At 50.7% G+C, this 22,847-nt stretch overlaps 7 protein-coding genes across 7 annotated transcripts; 4 read left to right on the forward strand and 3 right to left on the reverse strand.

Moving 5' to 3' along the window:
• Positions 1 to 887: 887 nt before the first annotated feature.
• Positions 888 to 2,634, forward strand: FPRO_10985 (putative acyl-CoA dehydrogenase; the record flags this gene model as incomplete). Its single annotated transcript, XM_031232008.1, has 3 exons — positions 888 to 1,002; positions 1,053 to 1,351; positions 1,402 to 2,634. The coding sequence occupies 3 exons, from the start codon at positions 888 to 890 to the stop codon at positions 2,632 to 2,634; spliced, it is 1,647 nt and encodes a 548-aa protein (XP_031081988.1).
• Positions 2,635 to 3,714: 1,080 nt separating this feature from the next.
• On the forward strand, positions 3,715 to 5,396 carry FPRO_10986 (putative ATP-dependent RNA helicase DHH1; the record flags this gene model as incomplete). The annotated part of the gene is made up of 3 exons (XM_031232009.1): positions 3,715 to 3,758; positions 3,810 to 3,888; positions 3,948 to 5,396. The coding sequence occupies 3 exons, from the start codon at positions 3,715 to 3,717 to the stop codon at positions 5,394 to 5,396; spliced, it is 1,572 nt and encodes a 523-aa protein (XP_031081989.1).
• Positions 5,397 to 9,488: 4,092 nt separating this feature from the next.
• FPRO_10987 (uncharacterized protein) lies at positions 9,489 to 12,437 on the forward strand (the record flags this gene model as incomplete). The annotated part of the gene is made up of 2 exons (XM_031232010.1): positions 9,489 to 11,654; positions 11,703 to 12,437. 2 exons carry the CDS (start codon positions 9,489 to 9,491, stop codon positions 12,435 to 12,437), a joined length of 2,901 nt encoding a protein of 966 aa, XP_031081990.1.
• Positions 12,438 to 13,342: 905 nt separating this feature from the next.
• On the reverse strand, positions 13,343 to 13,747 carry FPRO_10988 (uncharacterized protein; the record flags this gene model as incomplete). Its single annotated transcript, XM_031232011.1, has 1 exon — positions 13,343 to 13,747. The coding sequence occupies one exon, from the start codon at positions 13,745 to 13,747 to the stop codon at positions 13,343 to 13,345; it is 405 nt and encodes a 134-aa protein (XP_031081991.1).
• Positions 13,748 to 14,300: 553 nt separating this feature from the next.
• Positions 14,301 to 14,988, forward strand: FPRO_10989 (uncharacterized protein; the record flags this gene model as incomplete). The annotated part of the gene is made up of 2 exons (XM_031232012.1): positions 14,301 to 14,551; positions 14,625 to 14,988. The coding sequence occupies 2 exons, from the start codon at positions 14,301 to 14,303 to the stop codon at positions 14,986 to 14,988; spliced, it is 615 nt and encodes a 204-aa protein (XP_031081992.1).
• A 552-nt stretch (positions 14,989 to 15,540) lies between these two features.
• On the reverse strand, positions 15,541 to 18,497 carry FPRO_10990 (uncharacterized protein; the record flags this gene model as incomplete). The annotated part of the gene is made up of 2 exons (XM_031232013.1): positions 15,541 to 18,283; positions 18,352 to 18,497. 2 exons carry the CDS (start codon positions 18,495 to 18,497, stop codon positions 15,541 to 15,543), a joined length of 2,889 nt encoding a protein of 962 aa, XP_031081993.1.
• A 1,465-nt stretch (positions 18,498 to 19,962) lies between these two features.
• Positions 19,963 to 21,237, reverse strand: FPRO_10991 (uncharacterized protein; the record flags this gene model as incomplete). The annotated part of the gene is made up of 1 exon (XM_031232014.1): positions 19,963 to 21,237. One exon carries the CDS (start codon positions 21,235 to 21,237, stop codon positions 19,963 to 19,965), a length of 1,275 nt encoding a protein of 424 aa, XP_031081994.1.
• Between the last annotated feature and the right edge of the window lie 1,610 nt (positions 21,238 to 22,847).

Raw genomic sequence — 22,847 nt, forward strand, 5'->3', positions numbered from 1 at the left:
AAAAGGTTTACAAGGAACATGGACAGAGTTCGTTGCATACATGTATCGTTGTGCATATTCAGTGGCTTACATAAACATGAATAGAGGGTCTCAAGAGTCTCAGTGAAGAAGCTCAGTTGTTCGGATGGTTCGTCGAGTTCGGAGACTCGTTGCATTCTTAGGTGGCAGATGGTGATCTGATGTAGATATATCACCGAACCAAGATGCTACTGGGGTCATATTCGGACTTTGAGCCCAGCCAGCCAAATTAGAGGAATTTCCAACACATGTATGTAAGTCAAATGCACCAAAGGGTCTTCTCCGCATGCTCTTTTCAGATTGATTGTCCGTTCCCCGTGGGGGTTTGTCCCCTTGTAAGGTTGGCGAGTCGTGAGCATTTGGATTTACCTCGGACGCCATATTTGGCAATGCTGGACCTCCGATTGGGCAGCGCACAGAAGCCTCGGCATCCTCCATAATGACATCAACGCATGCGCTAGAGTTTAGCAGCAGAGCAATTGTCGTTTACTGCGGCTCTTTCACATGTGAAATGAAGATAGCGAGGCGTATTCACATGACCTTTGTCTCTCTACATACCATGACCGCATCGAGTAATGCCGTGAATGAGACGACTCATGACCTGAAGCGATAAGTTTTTCCCCAGAAAATAAGATGATAGAATATGGGGGTGGAGCTGAAGCACCAACATGTGATTGTAATGCTACCTGTGCTTTTGCCGAAGCATGTTTTAAAAAAAGGTTCTATGAAAGGTTCTGTGATCCCTTTCTCTTCCTTCTTCTTCTCCCATATTGTTGTGCTGGCCTTTTCTTTTTGACCCTGTGATATATACCCTTTGCAGTTTTGATTATCCTTTCTCCATCTCATATCATCACCAATACAAAGTCAACATGTCTAAGGTCTTTACCACAAGCGACGTTGCGTCGCATAAGAAGCCCGACGACTTGTACATCATTGTCGATGGCGATGTTTACGATGTGACAAAATTCCAAGACGACCACCCAGGTAGGTCAACCACAATACGGTCCTCGAAACTCACATCTGACGCGTAACAGGTGGTAAGAAGATTCTCCAGCGCGTCGGCGGCAAGGACGCTTCCAAGCAATTCTGGAAGTACCACAACGAGGGTATTCTCAAGAAGTACAAGAAGCAGCTTCAGGTCGGATCCCTTGACTCCAAACCCGCGGCCCCCGAGCCTAAGCCTGAGGCCAATGCTGCTCCGGTGCCCGCGGCCCCTACACCCAAGGCCGTCAAGACTACACAGAAGGAGGTTGCTGCCAAGGAGGAAGACGCCGAGGCTCTTGAGCCTTTCGGTGACCAGATTCCCTTTGCTGACCCTGCCTGGTACCAAAGCGTAGGCTTACCCCTGTTGCCTTCTGTCAGCTCCTTGCTTACATCTGTTAGTACCATTCACCATACTTCAATGAATCTCATGCCGCTCTCCGCGCCGAGATCCGCGAATGGGTTGAGAAGGATATCGAGCCTTATGTCACCGACTGGGACGAGGCCAAGGAGGTCCCCGAGGAGATCTACAAGGAGATGGGTCGCCGCGGTTATCTCGCTGGTCTGCTCGGTGTCAAGTACCCAACCCAATATGTTCCTCAAGGTATAAAGTCTGTCCCTCCTGAGCAGTGGGATCTCTTCCACGAGATGATCATCACCGACGAGCTGTCCCGCACTGGCTCTGGTGGTTTCGTCTGGAACATCATTGGTGGTTTCGGTATTGGCTGCCCTCCTCTTATGAAATTCGGTAAGAAGGAGCTCAAGGACCGTATCATGCCTGGCATCCTCAGTGGCGAGAAGCGTATCTGCTTGGCCATCACTGAGCCTGATGCTGGTAGTGATGTCGCCAACCTGACCTGCGAGGCCAAGCTGAGCGAGGACGGCAAGCACTACATCGTCAACGGTGAGAAGAAGTGGATTACCAACGGTATTTGGGCCGACTATTTCACCGTCGCTGTGCGGACTGGAGAGGCTGGCATGAACGGTGTGTCTCTGCTCCTCATTGAACGTGGTGAGGGTGTTTCCACCCGACGCATGCCTTGCCAAGGTGTCCTGTCTTCAGGAACAACATATATCACCTTCGAAGATGTCAAGGTTCCCGTTGAGAACTTGCTCGGCAAGCAGAACCAGGGTTTCAAGGTCATCATGACCAACTTCAACCACGAGCGTATGGGTATTATTATCCAGTCCCTCCGATTCTCTCGTGTCTGCTACGAGGAGTCCGTCAAGTACGGTAGCAAGCGACGCACATTCGGCAAAAAGCTTATTGACCACCCCGTTATTCGCATGAAGCTCGCTCACATGGCTCGTCAAATCGAGGCCTCATACAACTGGCTCGAGAACCTCATCTACCAGTGCGAACGCATGGGTGAGACAGAGGCTATGCTTCGGCTCGGCGGTCCTATTGCTGGTCTCAAGGCCCAGTCTACCCTCACATTTGAGTTCTGTGCCCGAGAAGCTAGTCAGATTTTCGGTGGCTTGAGTTACTCTCGAGGAGGCCAGGGTGCCAAGGTAGAGCGACTGTACCGTGATGTGCGAGCATATGCCATCCCCGGTGGCAGTGAAGAGATTATGCTTGATCTTAGCATGAGGCAGAGTCTGAGAGTTGCAAAGGCTGTGGGTATGAAGCTGTAAAACCCGGAGTACAGGTCATTTGTATATATATGTGTGTGTGTGTGTGTCTTGCACCACCTTGGAGTTACTTATTTGACTATGGCCTTGGTCTAGATGTCAGGCCGAGTAGAGCGAAGAATGAATACCAGTTTCTACAGATTCCATGATGGAGGATGAACGAATGGCTTGCGTGAATTGGCAATTCCTGCAGCGGTTATTGGTCAAGGCATTGTTTTTATGTGATTGTGAGATCGTGAGTGTGCCTAGTATCGAGTAATGTGTACCTAGTAACGCCACCTTTCTTGACCTAGAATGTGAATTGATAGATGAACGATAAGAACTTAACCTTCAGAGGTGCATATCCCCTCGAAAGATACGCACAGATGAGCTGTCTTTTGCCATTTGAACAGCTTAACCCCAGGCTGCAGTACAAGGTGTACCTCGCTTGTTGAATCGTTAGAGCTGGCCCCTGCTTAGAGCCGGAGGTATCATGCGTCCTCATTGAAACTCTGTTGATTTTCATCTCTCGTGTCATATTCCTCACAACAAAAGCCTCGGAATCTCCCACCGAGAGTCGCTCACCTCCAAGCAAACACTTGGCCAATTCGAGAATACAATAGACTAGATCATTTTAGCAAAAGCTCATTCTCGTCCATCTCAGCAAACGATAAAAACCGGGCTGCCCCGCCTACACGTGACCAAAAACTGCAGGGCCTTCCGCCGCAATGAGGCACACACCATCGTCACCTTCACCTTCAAACTCCAAGACTGAGCCTACTTCTACTCTATTTCTTCCCTCTACCAAGAACCCAACCACACTTTTAAACACTCCGCGACGACAAGAAACCTCTCCACACGACATCGACCTCGCGCTTTCAACTAACTAAAGCACTTTCATCCCTGAGTCTTCTTTCTCAGGTAGTTCGCGCACCGATTTTCTTCCGACCTCTCTCCACACAAACCAACAACGCCTTGCAGCTCCTCACCTGCTGCCCCCCTCCCGCGCCCCGAACCCACGAGAGGCCGACCTCTGTGCTGTTTTGCATATAATACCTCACCCCTCTATTTTCTTTCGATCCGTAGACGGATCCTATACACGCAATGGCGGATCAGCTAGCAGACAAGCTGAAATCCACCCAACTCAGGTCCGCTGCGCCGCCCTAGCGGCCCTTATGAGCTTGGACTAACTCGAGCAGTGACGGTGCTCCCGCCGCGGGTGACGAGTGGAAGAAGAACCTGAACCTCCCCGCAAAGGATAACCGACAACAAACAGAGGTACATGCTGCAATCATGATTTTCTTGGCGCACGCCTAGAGGCTGACCTTTGTCCCCAGGATGTTACAAACACAAAGGGCCTCGAGTTTGAGAACTTTGCCCTCAAGCGAGATCTACTTATGGGAATATTTGAAGCAGGATTTGAGAAACCCTCACCAATTCAAGAGGAAGCTATACCCGTTGCATTAACTGGCCGAGATATTCTTGCGCGAGCAAAGAATGGCACTGGCAAGACAGCTGCCTTTGTCATCCCTACCTTGGAACGCATCAACCCCAAGGTTTCCAAGATTCAATGTCTTATCCTTGTCCCCACACGTGAGCTTGCCATGCAGACCTCGCAAGTCTGCAAGACCCTCGGCAAGCACCTCGGCATTAATGTTATGGTTACGACTGGTGGTACCGGTCTTCGAGATGACATTATTCGTCTGCAGGATCCCGTCCATATTGTGGTTGGTACCCCAGGCCGAATTCTCGATCTCGCTGGCAAAAATGTTGCCGACCTTAGCGAATGCCCCATGTTCATCATGGATGAAGCCGATAAGCTTCTATCCATTGAGTTTACTCCCGTTATTGAACAGCTTCTGCAATTTCACCCCAAGGACCGACAAGTCATGCTTTTCTCAGCCACATTCCCTCTGTCCGTCAAGGACTTTTCCGATAAGAACATGGTCAGCCCCTATGAGATCAACCTGATGGATGAGCTCACTCTGAGGGGTATCACTCAATACTACGCCTTTGTTGAAGAGAAGCAGAAGGTCCACTGCTTGAACACCCTCTTCTCCAAGCTCCAAATCAACCAGTCGATTATCTTCTGCAATTCCACCAACCGAGTCGAACTTCTGGCTAAGAAAATTACCGAACTTGGATATTCCTGCTTCTACAGTCATGCTAAGATGCAGCAACATGCACGAAACCGTGTTTTCCACGACTTCCGTAACGGTGTGTGCCGAAACTTGGTCTGTTCCGATCTTCTCACTCGTGGTATCGACATCCAGGCTGTCAACGTTGTCATCAACTTTGATTTCCCCAAGAATGCCGAGACCTATCTTCATCGCATTGGTCGATCTGGTCGTTATGGCCACCTTGGTCTGGCTATTAACCTGATCAACTGGGACGACCGCTTCAACCTCTACAACATTGAGCGGGATCTTGGTACTGAGATCCAGCCTATCCCCGCCAGCATCGACAAGAGTCTCTATGTCTACGAGAACCCTGAGTCGATCCCCCGGCCCATATCCAACATGCAAAGGGGACAACTACCTGCTGCACAGGGTCAGCAGCAGCCCCAAACTCAACAACCTCAGCAATACCAACAGCCTCAGCAGATGCAGCAGGCTGGTCTGCCTCAACAAGGCCAAGGTAATTGGCAGAGCCAAAACCCTCAGCACGGCAACCCGCACTATAACAACGGCGGACGAGGTCGTGGACGAGGCCGCGGGTATCGTGGCCGTGGTGGCCAAGGCGCAGGCGGTCGAGGTCGCGGCCCGCCTCGCGATACCCAATCCTAATATCATATATCTCTTGCATGGCGTTAGGCAGGCGAGACAGGGGTTTAAGGATGACTTTTCAGATGATTTTTTTTTTGTACTGGGTTGTGATTTCAATGTTGGATTGTACATTATTCGCATATTTTTCCGCGAATGGATGGGACGGCGAACGGCCTGCACTGCCGATGGATTACGACTCCTTCGACACTTTCCCAAAGGGTTTCTATGCAAAAACCCAACACATTAGCGAGCCCCGACTCATTTGGCTCACGCATTCTTGGCATGGAGGCCTTGTTGGCTTCCTTTTTGCACGGATCTGTCAGTCGTATCATCACCATCGGCTTTGGCATTCTGTTTGATTTGGTTCATGATATCTACGGATGATGAAAAAGAGCGAGAAATGGAACTTCCAGGGAAAAGGTGTTCTTTGGGCATCGACCACGGTAGACATGCCCGCTTTGGGGCTGGACATAGTCAAATGGTGCGGGAGAAAGGAAAGGAAGAGGTGTTTCTGAGGTTCGAGGCGTTCGAGGCTCTTCACGCGGATGGCGTTGCCCTCGGTTTGTATTTGAGGGCTGCAATTTCTGTAGCTGACTTGCAATTTGAACAGCACCTCGGCGGAGCGAGCGCACGGGGGATATGATACCCTTACGACAAATCTACGTTGGATGAGCGGATCTCATGAGCTGAGGCAGACTCTGCTAGACACGTATTGGTGGATTCGAAAGGGCTTTATGAGGCCCACGGGTAACATTACTACATTGATATTGCTCTCTCTCCCTCTCCTATCATGGACAAGATGCAGTCTTTGCTCGAACACGGCTTCTCGCGACAAGACTGAGGGTTGAGACAGTGAGATGACTGCTATTGAGCAGCACCAATGAAAACCATGAAAGTAGAAAAACAAGAAAAAATAACTTTTGAGGGGGAAACTGAATGGACCGGATGACTTTCGTACCGGCTCGGCGCGTGCCGTTGTATGGACGAGATTTTGCGTTCTGCAACGACGTGGCTGGAGCTGGTGAGACAGATAGTTTATTTGAGCAAAACTGTGGGATTTCCCACTTTCCTCTCATACAGATGACTCTTGAGTTGTGTGATAACTTGTGATGGCGAACTTATTGAGAGTATTAGCGTTCTCGATCATAGAAGGTCGAAATGATTCAGGTGCAGTTCTATTTTAACAGATCAGAAACCATCGGTACGCCAAACCCCTACTTAAGGTTCACGTTTAAGTTTGAGAGGACATCTGGATGTAGTAATTGGGGTGTGTTGTAAGAGTCAAGTTAGGAAGTTGTCGTGAACCGTCTGGAAGAGGCTCGTGAAGCAAGAAACGAATGAGTCAGCACTGGAATGCGATCTGACAAAACCCAGGGACAGGGTCTACAGGGCTTTCACGTATCTGATCAGCAAAGGCGCGTTAGTTAGCACTAGACTGCACATGTTCCTGAAAATCACAGCCCTCCTTTTTATTTCCAGAGAGAGGGCCAAGAAAGTTGAGTTAGCTGTGCTTGAAAGGATTCATCAAGGATTGCGTAGACAGTGGATCCTTTACATCTGTTACGGTTGCTCGCATTCTTCGCCAACCCCGAGAAGGGCCGTGCTCTGTGGGTGGCTTGCCAGGGGTAGGAAGATATTTGTTATTGAAGAGGAAGAGGCAGCCAAGAGTATATGAGATGCTGTGGAGAATGAAGAGCTTGTTTAGATATTGGGGGCTGATATGTTGTAAGATGATGGGCTTGGCTTTGTCGTAAGGAGGTTGATACTACATAGAGATGAGAATCAGTTGTGAGTGCAGCATGACAAGTCATGTATGATGTATAACGATGCTCCATGTGTCACAGGAAACGCACATGCCCGTGATACGAGCTTTGAGTGACAGCTTAGGGTATTCACACGTTCTTTGGAGCGAGACTCCTTCAGAGCCACCATAATCCCAATGAACACTTATAAGACTAAAGACTATGGAATATTGCTCTCCATACCAGATACGGAAACATATCGGATGTTAAAGCCGCGGGATTATCACAGTATGTACCAGTATGGATGGATGTTGGACGCTGCATGTTGGAAGGTAGATCAGCCGCATAAACACCGCTGGTGTCATACTATGTAAGGGTCGCAGCCATGACGGAATGTGCTGGCTAGCGGTGAAGACAAAAAACAAGGGACAGGAACAAATGTCTTGGGACCAAAAAAAGACCTGGAACATGAGAGAATGGCGCCGATCTTGCAAATCGACATATCAGCCAAAAGGATGATCAGTTGTCATTAGTCGAATAGTGCACTGGGTTTAGTTTGAAGAAACACCACCAAAAATCTGTTGCCACTTAGAAATCATTCTCAGTATTTCATATTCAAGTTGAGATGAAGAGTAAATAGATTAGTATGGACCTTGGGTAGTCTGGAGATTTAGCTTGGTCTTCATATCCACGACAACGAGATTGAAAGAGACGGGGGAGAGTGGATCTTGACCCCCCGTGGCTGTGTTAACGGTGCCTGGGGTGATTGATTGATGTTGACGGGATCCAATGGCAGTAGACGACTGACAAGGTTCTTTAATAGCCAGTAACAAGCACTCGGAGCCTTTAAAGCATCCGAACAATATCGAAATCGGATCAGCTGAATGAACATCAAGTTACTGAAGCAGGTTTCTACATATGTAATACATGCGTGCAGTCGGAGAGTCAATGCTTGGAACCATAAGTTTCATGTTGAACAGACATGAGTCGAGATATAACTCGTTACCCACTGTTCGACTTCTGAGGCAAACTTAGAATGAGACGGGCACTGATTGATGCTTCATGACAAGGGTGACATTAAATAGGGAGATCGTATTGAATCATGGAGAAGCCTGGGTTATATCATGCTATGCTGTGCTGTAGGTACTGTCAAGTTAGTTGGCTGTTCTCTCATGTTAACCCCTTGGCGAGATAAGAAGGATGATTATGGCCACATATCGTCAAATCTGACAACACCACAACCGACCGGCACTTCTAATGGCATCTTAAACTGTGTCAATGGCGTGTATCTTTTCTCTGACCCATACCCCCTAAAATACAAGAGCTAGACGCCAATATTGCAAGCCACCGATAAATGTAGCAGCGGCATCAGACGGACGGGAGACGGGTTTCCAGGGCCGCCTGCCAAGCCCCAAGCCAAGCCCATCTGGCGCTGGGACCTACCAGTATGCCACGCAAACCCTCCCCTTTCAGTGGTCCACACAGCCCAGTTGCATTGCTTCAGTGGGTGAAGTGCACTGAAAGATAGCCCTGAATACGCTGTGCCCAGTAAAACAGAGCCTGTCACACCGTCCACCAATCCTCACATCTCATATCAGCCGGGATCCCGGGTGGCCCCCATCCTTTATCCCATTGGGTACCATTTCCTTCCCCCTTCTTCCTTACAGGACACACAGAGAGACGCCTCATTTCCAGTTTTAGGTACAGGCCAGGCAAGGCAGGAAGGAGCTGCTGCAACTGCAACCGCTACTGCTGAAAGAACGAAGCCCAGGCCCCCGTCACTTTTTCCCACCCGGATTTCTCCCAGCCTCACCACCACCAACCAACTCTACACTACACCATCCATCCTCCGTCTCTCTTCTCCGTCTCCGTCGCTCACCTCACCTCACGCCCAGAAATCGATCTAATTCGACAGCACATTAATTGGGAATTCGATAGACGAAACCGCTTCCCATCGCAATCATCCTCATACAACTTCCGTAGCCCATTTAATCTACAGCTTCAACTTTGCCTGGGCTTTCGCTTCCCCTCGACTTTTCACCCCAGCGTGGTGTCCCTGCCCTGCCCATTGGTCGACCCGCCAAGCATCCCCCCGTGCGCCCAGCCAGCAAGGCCCTCGAACCAATTTCCCTCTCTCGTCTCTACCGCCCATTGTCCACCAGCAACGTTAATACTCATCCCAGAGTTAGTGAGAGCGAACCACTGCGACAGGAAGCCAAGTGACTCCAGAGCTCGACGACGTCTCGACGATATTATCACATCCACAACCCCCGATTTACGCTCGAAATAGCATCACTTCACCTAGTAGCATCTACCGCGTCAGCACTCGCTGGTCTTGGCCTCCAGCGAGTTCCTCATACTCCCGCTCGAAATGCCATCGTTTCTCTCCGACCAGGACAATTCCACAATCTTTAGCAATAACCCCGATATCCTCAACCTTGATCCTACGAACCAGTTCGGTTTCGTAAACAAGGATAGGGTGAATGGGGGTTCTATCCGCCACACCCGATCCGATACAATCAATGAGAGCTTTGACGAGAGCTCAATTTCCTCTACGCACGCGTCCGACGTCTCCGACTCAACACCGGCGCCTATGAATGGCAACAGTAACAGCACGCGGCCCACGAGCATGAGCTCCAATTCCAACGGCATGCCCGCTACAGCTACTCACATCCAACAAGACGATGTAAACGGAGTCGGCAAGTTTGGGCAGCAGCCCATGCCTAATGGCAAAGCGAACCTAGTCGATCGTACACGCCAACACTCATCCGATACCAATGGTATCAATTCCACCACAGCCTCTACCAATAATCATCAACAAAACAACATACTATCAAAGCCCTTACCTTCGGAACCCCAAACGATAGAGGGAACCTCTGAGAAGCCCCCAAGCAGGAGCTTTGAAGGAAACCACACACTCTCACTCTCCCCATTCCCTGTAGAGCCGCGCGGTTCTCAGTCACAAACTGCTCTCTCAGCGAATAATAATACGAACACCGATGCGGCGCCGACACTGCACCCTCGCACAAATGGTACACATCGATTGTCATCACCACCAATCTATAACCCGTCAAGCGCAGCAGCCTCATCAACAGGACACTTACAAGCACCCCCTGGTCTCAAGCAACGACATACCCTCGATGTACCAAAATACGTGCCCGGGCGCGGCTCAAAAGACGGAATGGATACAGCCCAAGCTAGTGGCCGCTTCTCCCCTACTAATGCTGGAAGTTCAAGTGGTCGACGACCCTCGTTGAGTATGGGCAGAAGGCCAACTCGATCAATGCAATCAGATGGACCACGGGATGAGATTGTACCAGATGAGGATGCTCTTCGCTGGGCAGAGGCATTGCGACAAAAGAGAGCTAGCAAGAGGAGGAGAAAGGAGGAGGAGGATGACGATCGTGTTCTTGTCGGCACCAAGGTTGACGAGAATCACGCCAACTGGGAGACGGCCTACAACATGCTTACAGGTATTCGTGTTTCGGTTTCGAGGACGAATGCCAAGCTCGACCGAGAGTTGACAGATGCCGATTTTGAGACTAAGCAGAAGTCGACATTTGACATCGCCGGTAATGAGCTGGTGCCGTCTGCCAAGTACGATTTCAAATTCAAGGACTACGCTCCCTGGGTCTTTCGTCGCCTCCGAGCTCTCTTCCGCTTGGACCCTGCAGATTATCTGATGTCGCTTACGGGCAAGTATATTCTTTCTGAGCTGGGATCGCCTGGCAAGAGCGGAAGTTTCTTTTACTTCTCACGGGATTACAAGTACATCATCAAGACCATCCACCATGCTGAACATAAGTTTCTTCGCAAGATTCTTAAGGAATACTACCAGCATGTTAAAGACAACCCCAATATGCTTCTTTCGCAGTTCTACGGCCTTCACCGAGTTAAGATGCCATATGGAAAGAAGATACACTTTGTTGTGATGAACAACCTCTTCCCCCCACACCGAGATATCCACACCACTTTCGATTTGAAGGGCTCTACCATTGGCCGAGACTATAGGGAAGAGGATTTGGAGAAAAATCCCAGGGCGACCCTGAAGGATCTCAACTGGCTGAGGCGACAGCGGAGCCTCGAGTTGGGTATCCAGAAGAAGCGCATGTTCCTTGAGCAACTACAACGGGACGTTGCCCTCCTGAAGAGACTTAAGATCATGGACTACTCACTACTGGTTGGCATACATGATGTCTCTCGAGGGAATGAAGAGAACCTTCGTGACAAGACACTACAAGTTTTCAACCCTGGTGGTGAGAAGTCTCCCGACGACGAGCCCAACTCGGTCCTCCTTCGCACACCATCCAAATTAGAAAACCAACGTAAGGCTAGGGAACTGAGACAGATGATTCGCCAGGAGCGACCAGTACCCATGGGCCAGTCAGCAAACAAGATGCCTGATGAGTTGCAAGAAGGCCAACATCGACCTGGATGGGTCTTTGGACAGGATGACGGCGGTTTCAGAGCAACCCATGAAGATAACACTCCAGGGGATGAAATTTACTATCTCGGAGTCATCGACTGTCTCACTCACGTAAGTATTGCACCAAGGCTGAACCCGACGACAACTGACATGATTTAGTATGGAATCATCAAAAAGATTGAGCACTTCTGGAAGGGCTTATCTAGTGACAAGACTCAAATCTCAGCACTACCACCTGACCAGTATGGTGACCGGTTCTACCATTTCATCGAAGGTGTCACCATGTCCACCGAAGAGGCTCACAGGGAGGCTGAACGGAGACACCAGGAAATGATTGAAGCTCAACGTTCAGAAAACAGGGTGTCAAGCTGGAATTCTCGCCGCAGGTCGTCTCAGGCCGTTCCACCGATGCCAACCCATGTACCACCTCCACCACCTGGCCCACGGTCTCCGGAAGCTCAGGAAACGCTCGAACGGGCTAATAAGGAGGCCGAGCGCTCCGAGAGGCATGGACATACTGAGAACCAGGTTCCGGACCGAGTCTTGACTACCGGCACTTCTAGGGACAACCGCGATTCTTTGCAGCACGAGCCTATCTTGCCCGTGGTGCAGGAGGCAGGTGAAAATGGCCGCGACGACACAGAGGCCAAGCTCCCGAGATCCTCTAAAGACCTCAACAAGAGCCTACCTCCGACGAGAGCACCACCTCCAACTCCTCCCAAGTCAGGATATGCCGGACCCGGAAGCGCAGACAGTGGATATGCAGGTCTCAGCAATGGCACAGGTCCCGTCAATCAAGGACAGAGAGTCAGCATTGACAGTCTCAATAAGGAGCTGCCGCCATTACCAAGGAAGGATGGGACAGACGATAATGGAGTACGACTGGTAGCTTAGGTTGCGACCAAGGTCAAACCAAGGAATCACTTCCAGGTTTGTCAAGGAGGACAAAGATGGATTCACGATTAAGAAAGCGAACGACGCAGATACATACACAAGGTTGACGAGCGACGGAACCATCGCCAACCACCAATGATGCATTAGAAAAGCGAGACACCTGGCGACACCCCCTTATTCATATTCTTATCACATTCTTATGCTGGACCATTCCTTGACCAGCCGTGCACTATTTCCTTATTGTTATTCTGTCAATCGACGTCTTTGGCATACTGGACTCGGCCTCGGCCTATGAAAGCAAGTTTCTATTTCGGTCACAATTTCCTTTGTCAGCGACGAAGCAGAGAAGCACTCGGAAAGGTGGTGGGCGAGCCGTATCGCTAGTTTCAAGGGCGGTCGGTGTCTCTGGAGCGAGTGCAGATATGGTTCCTTTTATCAAAAAAAGAAGAAGACATGGATGATACCACCACGCTTAGCACGCTACAGTCTGTTTTTTTTATTCACTTTTCTTCTGGTCGTTAATCAACTCTTTGTTGAGTGACCTCCTTTTCATATGATACTTCGTTTTTGTCATATACTTATTGTCCTCTCTTGGTTTTTCATCAGCTGGCAGGGCTTGCACAGGCAGCGGCTTTAGGTAGTAGGAATAGATAGATTTGGTAGGATAAAGACTCGAGTTAGCCCATTGGGAGGAATGGGTGTGGTGTGGTGTGGTGTGATGTGAAGGTGGTACAGTGAGTGCAATTGCGGGTGTGATTGTAACTTTTGGGGTGTGAGGTGGTGATATTGTGGTAGTTTACAGTGATATAATACAAATATGTAAAACAAGCAATGGCCTCTTGTGAAGTCTTTTCCGTGTCCGTCCGTTGTCCCATTCATCTATCATCTTATTCCTCCAACTCCTTTTACTTCTTTTGGTCCAGCATGGCCTGAATATCGCCTACGCCCTTGCCCTTCTCCCCAGCACCACCCTCTGGCGCAAAGCTCGTCGTAACCGTCATCTCCTGTGCTCCCTGTGCTCTCAACTCATCCAGGCGTCGCTTCTTCTGAATGTCGGCAACCCTCCACTGCTTGAAGTATTTGACCCAAGCAGCTGCACAATCCCTCTCAAAATCCGCCGTCTCGACTGGGCAAGCCTTCTTTGTCGCTGATGGATCCTTGGTGGCGTCGACGATGTTGTGGGCGTCTAGACAGTTGAAGTAGGCATCGCGGGCGGCCCAGCAGATCTTGCGCTCTTGACGGTTTGGTATCGCGTCGCCGGAGCGAATGGCATCAGCGCGGGATTCACTTGAGAAAGGCCAGAAACCCATTGCGTATTTGTAATTTTTGTGGTTTTTATGCAAGAGAGTAAATTGGTGATGGCGATGAGGGCGTGCAAAATCTCATGAGCCGTGTATCTCGAACACTGAGGGAGGGTACACTATGACGAGCAGAACCGGCAGAAAAAGAGGGCGGTGAGATCGAAGTGGCTTAGTGGATGGAGCACAAGCCACGTTTCAGGGTAGCTAGGTAGCTCATGCTCTGCTTTGTGTGGCTGACGCACTTTAATCTGTCCTTTGATTGTCCTTTACGTACTTACTTCCCTTGCTTTAAGCAACTCGACTTATTCCCTGCATTCAACTTTCTTCTCTCCTTTACTTCTTCTTTGTCTACGCTGATTCTCAGCTCCTGTTGAGTTCTACTTTCAATAACCAAGCTTCAAGAGACGAGGAAAAGCTAGAAATACAAGGTTCATGCGCTAAAGCCGAAAGCTCAAAGAAGACATCACAAGACCTCACCAGACATGCCCCTTCGATGACCGACGACGACTCCTGCACCCTCTACACTTGGCCTCCTACAACAACTTGACACAAAAAACAAAAGATGCCGCGACGTCGTAAGCCTCCGCGCGCAGGCGCCCTCGCGGAACTTGCGCCCCTAAAAATCGCAGGCCAGATCGCGACGCTACAGGCGATATACTACTTCGCTGCACTGGTCCTGATCGTATTTACGGCGCTTGTCTCTGGCTCTGGGTTTAGCTGGACACTTGTGTTTGGATGGGAGGGACTGAGAGGAGATACCACGCATGGGTGGCTCATGGCATTTGTGTTCTTGTTGGATGGCGGGTTGATTATGTGAGTTCAACTGCTCGAAGCACGCGCAGAAGCTCCCCTTGTTCGAATACCGTTCGTTACTAACACTTTATAGTCCTATCGCAATAGTCGCCCTCATCGCTCGCTCCAAACTCGTACCCGATTTCGCATTGACCGTCCACTTTCTCAACCTCGTCATCGCATCCCTTTACAGCGGCCACATCCCCCGCCACGGCGCCTGGTGGTTCACCATGCTTGTCTCATCCGGGCTATGTATCGGTCTCGGGACTTGGGGCTGTCAGTATCGCGAGCTGCAGCCTGTCTTCTTCGGCGGTCGTCCCATTCTCCCAGCTACGGGAGCTGAAGGCGCCGCGCCGCAACCTCCTCCTGTTGATGAGGAGATGGGTATTGCTGTGAGAGGAAGGGGGCCAGATGGTGGAGGAGAGTATGAAATGGCGCCTATGCAGCCTGTAAGATGAAAATTGGGGTTGGGGTCCTTGGATATGGTTGAATAGACTTGCATTGCTAGGCGTTTGGGCGCTCTTTACACCGTTTATGTACGTTGATTTGGGAGAGCTTTAATCAGGGGTTTGTTCAGACCGAGTGAGACGACTCAAGGATAGATCTGTCTGTCAAGAGACGAACATCAGCATGACGACCAGATCTCATAAAGCTTCATAGATGCATGTGCCTAGAATCGACACTTGTGGCTTATCGTGACATGCTTCAGTCCTTTACTTGTTCATCAAGATTACAGTCAAAGCAAGAAACACCAAGGGAAAAACGGAGAAGTGGCTTTGATGCCTTTGTTGAATCTATCTCAACCTCCATTTTCTGCAAACTCCAACCCCGTCGTGGCTCGTTGTAACCAAATCATTCCCCAAAGAGAATACACCTTTGTCTTATCTTACTTGTCTTTCTTTCTTTCTTCCTTTCTTCCTTCAGTAGAGTACAAAAACCAGCGCATCCCATCGATTACGCCCATTCCTTTTCTTCGCCTCCAATTTCTTCTGTGGCCATCCATGGACGTTCTATGCCCCAGCCACAACCGCCAAGTTATCGTATATCATCTTACGCACCTCGTAGAAAGTGCTTCTTCGTGCAGTCGGCATACCGACGCTCTCTACCTCAACGCGTCCTGCCGAGGTCTTGCGGACAGCCACGGTGCCGTCGACAACTAGTGTACCCTCGCCACGGAACTCAGCTGCATGGCCTGCAGATTGCATGGCACGACGGAGGTCAGCAAGACGTAGATCGCCAACGTGCAGTGGCTGGGCTGCTGAGCGGACGGCGGAGATGAGGTTCGCCGGTAAGACGTCGAGAACTGGTGTGGCCGAGGGGATATCCGCGGCCATGTTGGTGAGTGTTGTTGATGAGGCTTCATCCGTCTTCTGGCGCTTGTTGGCAGCATCTTCATCTGCTGCGGCAGCTTCGTTGAGATGTGTGGCAAGGAGCTGCCCGGTAATAGTGACAATACCCAGACCACGCACATTCTGCCACTTGATCTTCCTGACAAGAGGATCAGCGAGCTTGACAACCCATGCGTTGGTGTCGACACTGGCATCGACGACAACTCCAACCTCGGGAGTATATACGTCAACGGAACGCTCACTGCCTGCATTCGCGTTGCCACTATCCCCGCCCAATGCTCGACGACAGTCTTCAGCCAGAGAAAGTGTCTCATCCCGTTCACCACCAACAAGAATGAGCTTTCGTGGTTGGATTAGGGGAATCAGCATGTTAAGACTCCGCTTATCATGTAGACCGCTAAAGTCAACGAATGCAATGCGCATGTTGGTCTGGACAGTTTCGGTCTGGTATGTGAGTTTGCATGGCCCCGTAGGCTCCTCGGTCTCGAGATCCTCGACACTATCGAGCTCATCAGGCACGAAACCATCATGGTCACCAGCTGCAGCCTCTTCTCCGTCGGCGGAACCAGGCCGCATATTCTGTTGCCGCTTGAAACCGGCTCCAGCCTTTGCAAAGTCGTCCCATCTTCTCTTCTTGCCGAGCTTGTCGTCAGCAGCCTCCATGCTGGTGTTGTCCTGTCCTTCTTCCTCTTTCTCCTCGGCACGGAGGTAATCTTCGGGTCGAATGAGCTCTCCAAAGTCGTCCTGGCGCTTCCTTCGTATAGCGATAGGGAACGTCCTCTCTCGGCCCTTCTTCCCTCTCGAGTCGAAATCGTACACGCCCTTCTTCTTGATGAGCACGTTGATACCGAGATCCTCGTCCTTGAGGACAACATTCTTCCGGCCAGCTTGGGCGATAGCAGTTGAGACGTTGAGTGCTTTGCCTTGTTGTTCTCCATCTTCATCTTCTGAGTCAGAAGAGGATTCAGATGAAGCATCGTCGACGACATCTGCTGTAGCCTCAAGTCCAGCAGCGCCTCCGCTCTGCTGCGTAGCCTGAAGCTGTCTTTGAGTCGCAAGCCATTGTTGATACAATGCCAATTCGTCGCCTTCTAGCGCATGGCGTTGGGCCTCGCGGATCTCCAACTCCCGTCCACCAGCATAAACAAACTCGAGATTCTCTCCATTTGCGTTTTGTTCCACCGAGACACCATCCTTGCGCTCCTTCCACCAATCCCATAGTGTTCGTGCAATAGATGGCTTGTCTGTCTTTGATAGACCCGGCTTATCTGTTAGGATGACCAAGTTTCGCGAGTCTCGTGCCAACCCCTTGATCAAATCCTTTGAGAAACCCCACTCGATACTGCTGTCACTGGCCAGAATAACACGGCCTTCTGTCGATACGTTGTCGGGGTTCTGACTTAGAAGTCGTGCGATCTGAGCCTTGCGCTCGAGGAGCCGTAGATATTTAAAGTCGAATGGTCCACCTTCCTTCTTGTCGTTCGAGCCGTTGACCTTTCGTTGGCCCTCGGCAAAGGCCTCAAACTCTTGAACGATGCTATCATCCATCCACTCGAGCATACTTCGGGCGTATCGCATTGTGCTTGACATATTGCGTCCAGCCAAGTATAGCCTGGCTGTCTTGAGGACGCCTTCATCGGAAGCAGCATCGGTCCTCCAGGCATGTTCCAGGAGATACGAGAGTTCTAGAACTCGAGCACTTGAATCCACGGGGATAAGAACAGTTCCTCCTCGTGCCACGCAAGCCTTGATAGTGTCGACCAGCTGCTCGTCTCGCTTTGCGCGACCTCCAGTCTGGGCAGTTCGGTCTGCACCACGACTACTGCAGATCAGTGCAGTTGGTTTCCGCAGTTGCTCAATGACCTCAGCGCCACCGCCTCCAGCACCTCCCAGCCAAGCTGCTCCAGCAAAGACATTCTCACGTGCCTGGTTCCAGTCCACAGCGTACACAATCGATTCCAGTCCATGCTGAATGTGCCATATCGTACCTCCGAGGGTATGTCCAGAGTTGTAGGCGGTGATAGTCAAGCCATTAAGAGGCGGCGAGAATGGGGAGGGGAGGGGTTGATGTGGTTGTGAGTATTTCAGCGGTTGGATCAGGGAGAAGTATCGTGCAATCTCCTCATTGGTGGGAGATTGTAGTAGTAAGTTCTGCGCAGTCGTCGCAGTCTGTGTGAGCGAATATGCGCTCTCGGTAAGCGAACTCTGAGGGATCGTCGTCGCCGCGGCTGGACTCGATGTGTAGAGGTCTTGGATGAGGGTGCGGCCAAGGTCAATGACTGGTCGTGTCGCATACACGGGGATGCGCGTGAACTGTGGAATGTTCTTGCAGCAATGGGCGTAGGCAGCAAGATGCGAAGCCGTCGCATGTGTAACGAGGATGAGCGAGAGAGTCGTTACTTGTCTATAGCGCATGATTGTCAGCCATCATCGTCACTATCAGATCAGATGCGCAGGGGGGGCATGGCATACTTCTCTATCTCTTTGAGCTTTTCAACGTCAAAGGTCTCGTCCCATCCTAGATCTACCAGCACCTTGACTCCTCCATCGAGCTCGAGGAGCGATTGTGAAGCAGGCGAGTCTGAAAGGGCGCCCTGGAGCGGGCAAAAGGTGAACATGATGGTATCGGCGCAACCGTGATCAAAGAAAGGATCAAGTCAAATCGAGATGAATCGAAGTTTGGAGTAGAGTTGCTATATGGATTGTAACAGCATGGTTATTGTGAAATCAATCTTGGAGTCGAGATGGGAGTTTTGCAGCTATTGAATTGTCATTTCATTGTCCTCTATTGATGCGGACAAAGACAATCAATCAGTCGTCGCGAAGCTTGATTATTCTGCCCATTGATGCGCGTAAGGTAACGCAGCGTAGCACTTGCAGCAGCTGTCAAATGGGGACTCGGGTCGGTTCAACTATAGTCCGACTTACACGCGACATGCTACTGATTACGTGCATCCAATCTATCCGCTGATGAAATAAACTATTTTAAGGTATAATACAATGGCTGCTTGGATTAACTCAAATGCGACTACAATGAATCTCCAGGTCTTTGTTAAACAGTCAAGCATGTGAGCATGTCAAGACAGACCATGCACGATATTAGGAACTGTCTTGCAGTGACAAGCCAGCCTATACGAATAGCTTCACAATCAACATTACAACGAAAGGCTCAATACGAGCAGACCAATCTCACGAGACCAATTCGAGCCAATTTAAAGACATCTCCCTCGTCCATAAATAGCACTGCCAACTATCGTCAATAGCTTCATCCTCTCGCCACCCCTCCAGGCCTCTAAGTTATCGCCTATTTCCATCGCACCCCTACAGCGATTATACGCAAACCCCAATTCTAGGCTTCGAGATAAAATTAAGGATTACCTGGAACCATCCGAGACCCTCTGTTATTTAGCAGCATCATTTCCCTCTTTTCCCCAGTTTCTCCCTTACGCGTTCTTTACAATCTGTACCACACCCTGTCCGGCATCTCGGCATCGTCAGGATGACGCGGCCCTGCACTACGCGGTGCCAAATAGCTAAAGACACGGATAAACGGGAATGCAGACACTATCCTCCAACTGACAACAACCTTAAATCTACTGTAAATTTTACCTCATCGTGCCGTTGTGCCGCCCCTGACTTACACTAAACACGTACGTACAACCCGCTTCGTCAGCCGGTCTGATATTACAACCTGGGGCGAAACGTCACTCAAACATACAGAGACGCGATGAATTAGGTGGAATGGTGATGATGGTCGAGTTTGGCCAATATGCTCCTGATATTGTTCAGTAACTATGTACATGATTTGGTATTGCAACGGCACCTAAACACCACTGAACCATGGTTCTGCCTTGTATGACCCCTTAAACACCATTCCGTTCATACCTCTTCCTTTCCGTGTCGTAAAAAAGCACGCTGAATGATCGCAGTCAACCTCCTTTGGTTGCTGCCCCGTAGAAAATGAAGACGCCGTGACAATGCATATGATGGATAAACACAACCCCTTAGCGTGATAGCCTCTAACTAGGCTGATTTTGGCCTCCAATCCTCTCCAACGTCCCTGAAAACGGCTTCCTCGCGTTTCTAAATGCAAAATTTGCGGTCCAGCATTCTCAAGGCTCTTGCGTCCTCACTGACACCGCCCTTCTCCAGACCACAGGCACCAGCCGATCTAGGACTGCTGCTGGCGCTGCCAGGCTTGACGCTACCGCTTTCGCTAGGTGCGGGAGTAGGGTGCAGAAGCGCTGAGAGGCTGGCCTTGTTAGATGTGGTGGCAGGAGCTTCGGAATGCGAGCTGCGTGGAGGGCTGACGCTCATAGTGCGGCTAGGGGGAGTGCTGATGGCAGCGAGAGACGATCCTGGGGGGCCATTGGTAACAGCACCAAGACCGGGGAGCGCAACCTGATGAGTACGAGAAGATCCATTCACCATGGCGGCTGGAGCAGCTGCCTGCAGATGATGCTCTCGAGGCGAGTCGTGGGCTCTAGGGAGAGTAGGGTGTGAGTAGTGAGGAGATGTTGATTGGTAGGTGGGCTTGGCGGGGAGAGGGGGGAGAGGAGCACGATGCTCATAAACAGGTGCCTGATGGTAATGTGGGTGAGGAAGACCTGGGTGGCCGGGGTGAGGTGGAAGTTGCTGAGGAACACCGTGGGGGTAGGGAGCGGCGTAATGGCTATAAGGAGGAGTAGCGACGGGAGAAGGAGGCCATCCATAGCCAGGCTGGCCATAGGGAGCATATGGTTGTTGACCGGGCTGAGGAACCATGTAGGGAGGCTGCTGCATCGGCGCCCGTGTTAGAGCTGGTGTAGTGTTGGCCTCTCCCATGCTGGACTCAGGATACATGCCCTTAACAGGGACTATGCCGCGCAAGTTAGGATCATTCGTTGGTTGTTGAAGCTCAGGCTGGCCAGGTTGAGGGCGAGAATAGTATGAGATAAGGTGAAGATGCTGGCCGGTTGAAGTAGTGATGCTGAAAGATTGCTTCATCAGGCCGTCCGCCTTGTATCGGTATCCCTCGGGCTCTCCGTCATCTAGGTCCTCGTCGCTACCGCGTCCAGAGTCTGGGGTTTTTCCACCACCTCGTCGGGTAGTGTTGAAGCCACCACCTCGCTTGCCCTCCATCTCACGGTATGTCAGGAAGCTTCCCGACACTCGACTGGCGCTCCATGACTTTCCATCAGTCCATCTCCTCATACCAGCTTCCCGCTCATCCCAAACAAAAACCGAACCAGATCGAATTGACTGTCTCTCCTTCTCTGAAAGTCGTCGTTGCACACGGGGCAGAATGCCTAATCGGCAAGCCTCGAATAATCTGATAGCATCGGCGGGTGTCCGCACATATCCGTGGTACGTTTCCATTGTGAAGGTGTGTAACGTGATGTGATGTTATGTGAAAGAGATATTCCGCACAAGGGCGGGAGGCTGGAAGGAGTTTTTGAGGGCAATGGATCCGGAGCCAGTGTCCTGGGTAGGTTCTCAGCGACTTTATAAATAAGGGCCTTGTGAGAACCAAGCTCTGGCTTGTTTGTACGCGGCACCCCACTAGATCAGATCGAGCCAGGGCGTGGGCGTGTGAAAGCCGAATGTGCGAAGGTGACTCCACAAGGGCTGAGGGTTGAGCGGAATTTTGTCCACGTATCCACCTGTGGAAGTGGGCTCTTCCTTCGCTCTCTTGGCGTTCCTGAGAGCGTTGGGGCTTATGAAAGTGTTTGTTTGATCTTGGTAAGGTTACAAGGCTAAGTAGATTTGTTAGTCTTGTGCCTGTAATGTATATGCGTGAAGCAGTAGATAGGTGATGTCTGAGTGCAGGTTTGAAATATCTTGGTATAGTAGTCGAGCGTATGTGAAGAAAGGAAAGGTGCAAGGGGAGAGAATCAAGATATGAGTTGCACACCGGTGATCATATATAATCCCCAAAACAAGGTCGTAAGGGAAACCACAACACAACGGTACAGTGACACACTCCAAGCCCACATCCCAGGGGTTTGAGGCTCGACTCCCTGGCGGGAGTGCCGTCGGAGCCGGTTAAGTGGATGATCCACTCGACTAAAATTTCCCTTAGATTGAGTATTTGCCGCTTGGCGATGTGCATCATGAACTCGTCGGATGTAGTAAGATGGACCAAGCAATCTCACAGCTGCTTGACTTGACTCAACTCGAGCCAAGACCCAGCTTGCGAAGCAAGTACACACACACAAAAGTCGATTGCGGCTCTCAGGCGCCCCAGAGAAACCCGGTTTAGTGAACACAACGGTCCCACGAGTGCTTCCAGGACACTTGATCCATGCATCAAACCGCCTCACCTAGGAGGTATTGCGCCGGATGCACCGAGTACCAGACAGAGGCATAGGAAAAAGACACATCTGAGACGGAGGCAAACATACCTATCAAGGAGTCTGTAGTTGCTCGAGAGCCACGGCTTGCTGCGTTTGTCGTCGAGTTGGTGAAACCGATGATTTGCTACAAGAAGCGAGCGAGCATGTAATGTTGGAGTGGAATGTCAAGTCAAGATTAGAGAGAGATGTTATTCCTCTTGTTCAGAAACAGGTCAGCAGGGTTTAATGAACCGTGTCCTCGGACAAGACGGGAAGACAGGGAGGGGCCAAGAGCAAGATAAGGTTGCAAAGGCAAGTCAGAAAAGGGAATCAGAGGCCTGGAGGCGTAAAGTCGGTGGTGGATAACTCGGCGACGACATGGCCGGGAGTGTGGAGAAGCACGGAGGACGGCAAAGAAGGAGGGTGTGCAGATAGAGAGAGAGGCACTGCCTAGGGGTGAGACTGAGATTGAGAGCGTCTAAGACTCGTCTAAGCTTAGGTTGGTCAGGACAAGCTTTTGAAGCTGACCCACCATCAAGGGGGCTTTAGGGAAAGATGACGATGCAGGGCCAGGGCAGGGTCGGGTCCAGAAAGGGCATGATAGGCGTAAGAAGGAGCAAAATGCATGACAGATCACGGCTATCGGATCAGTAG

Source organism: Fusarium proliferatum, assembly GCF_900067095.1.
Source record: "Fusarium proliferatum ET1 genome assembly, contig: FPRO_scaffold005, whole genome shotgun sequence".
NCBI lineage: Eukaryota > Fungi > Ascomycota > Sordariomycetes > Hypocreales > Nectriaceae > Fusarium > Fusarium proliferatum.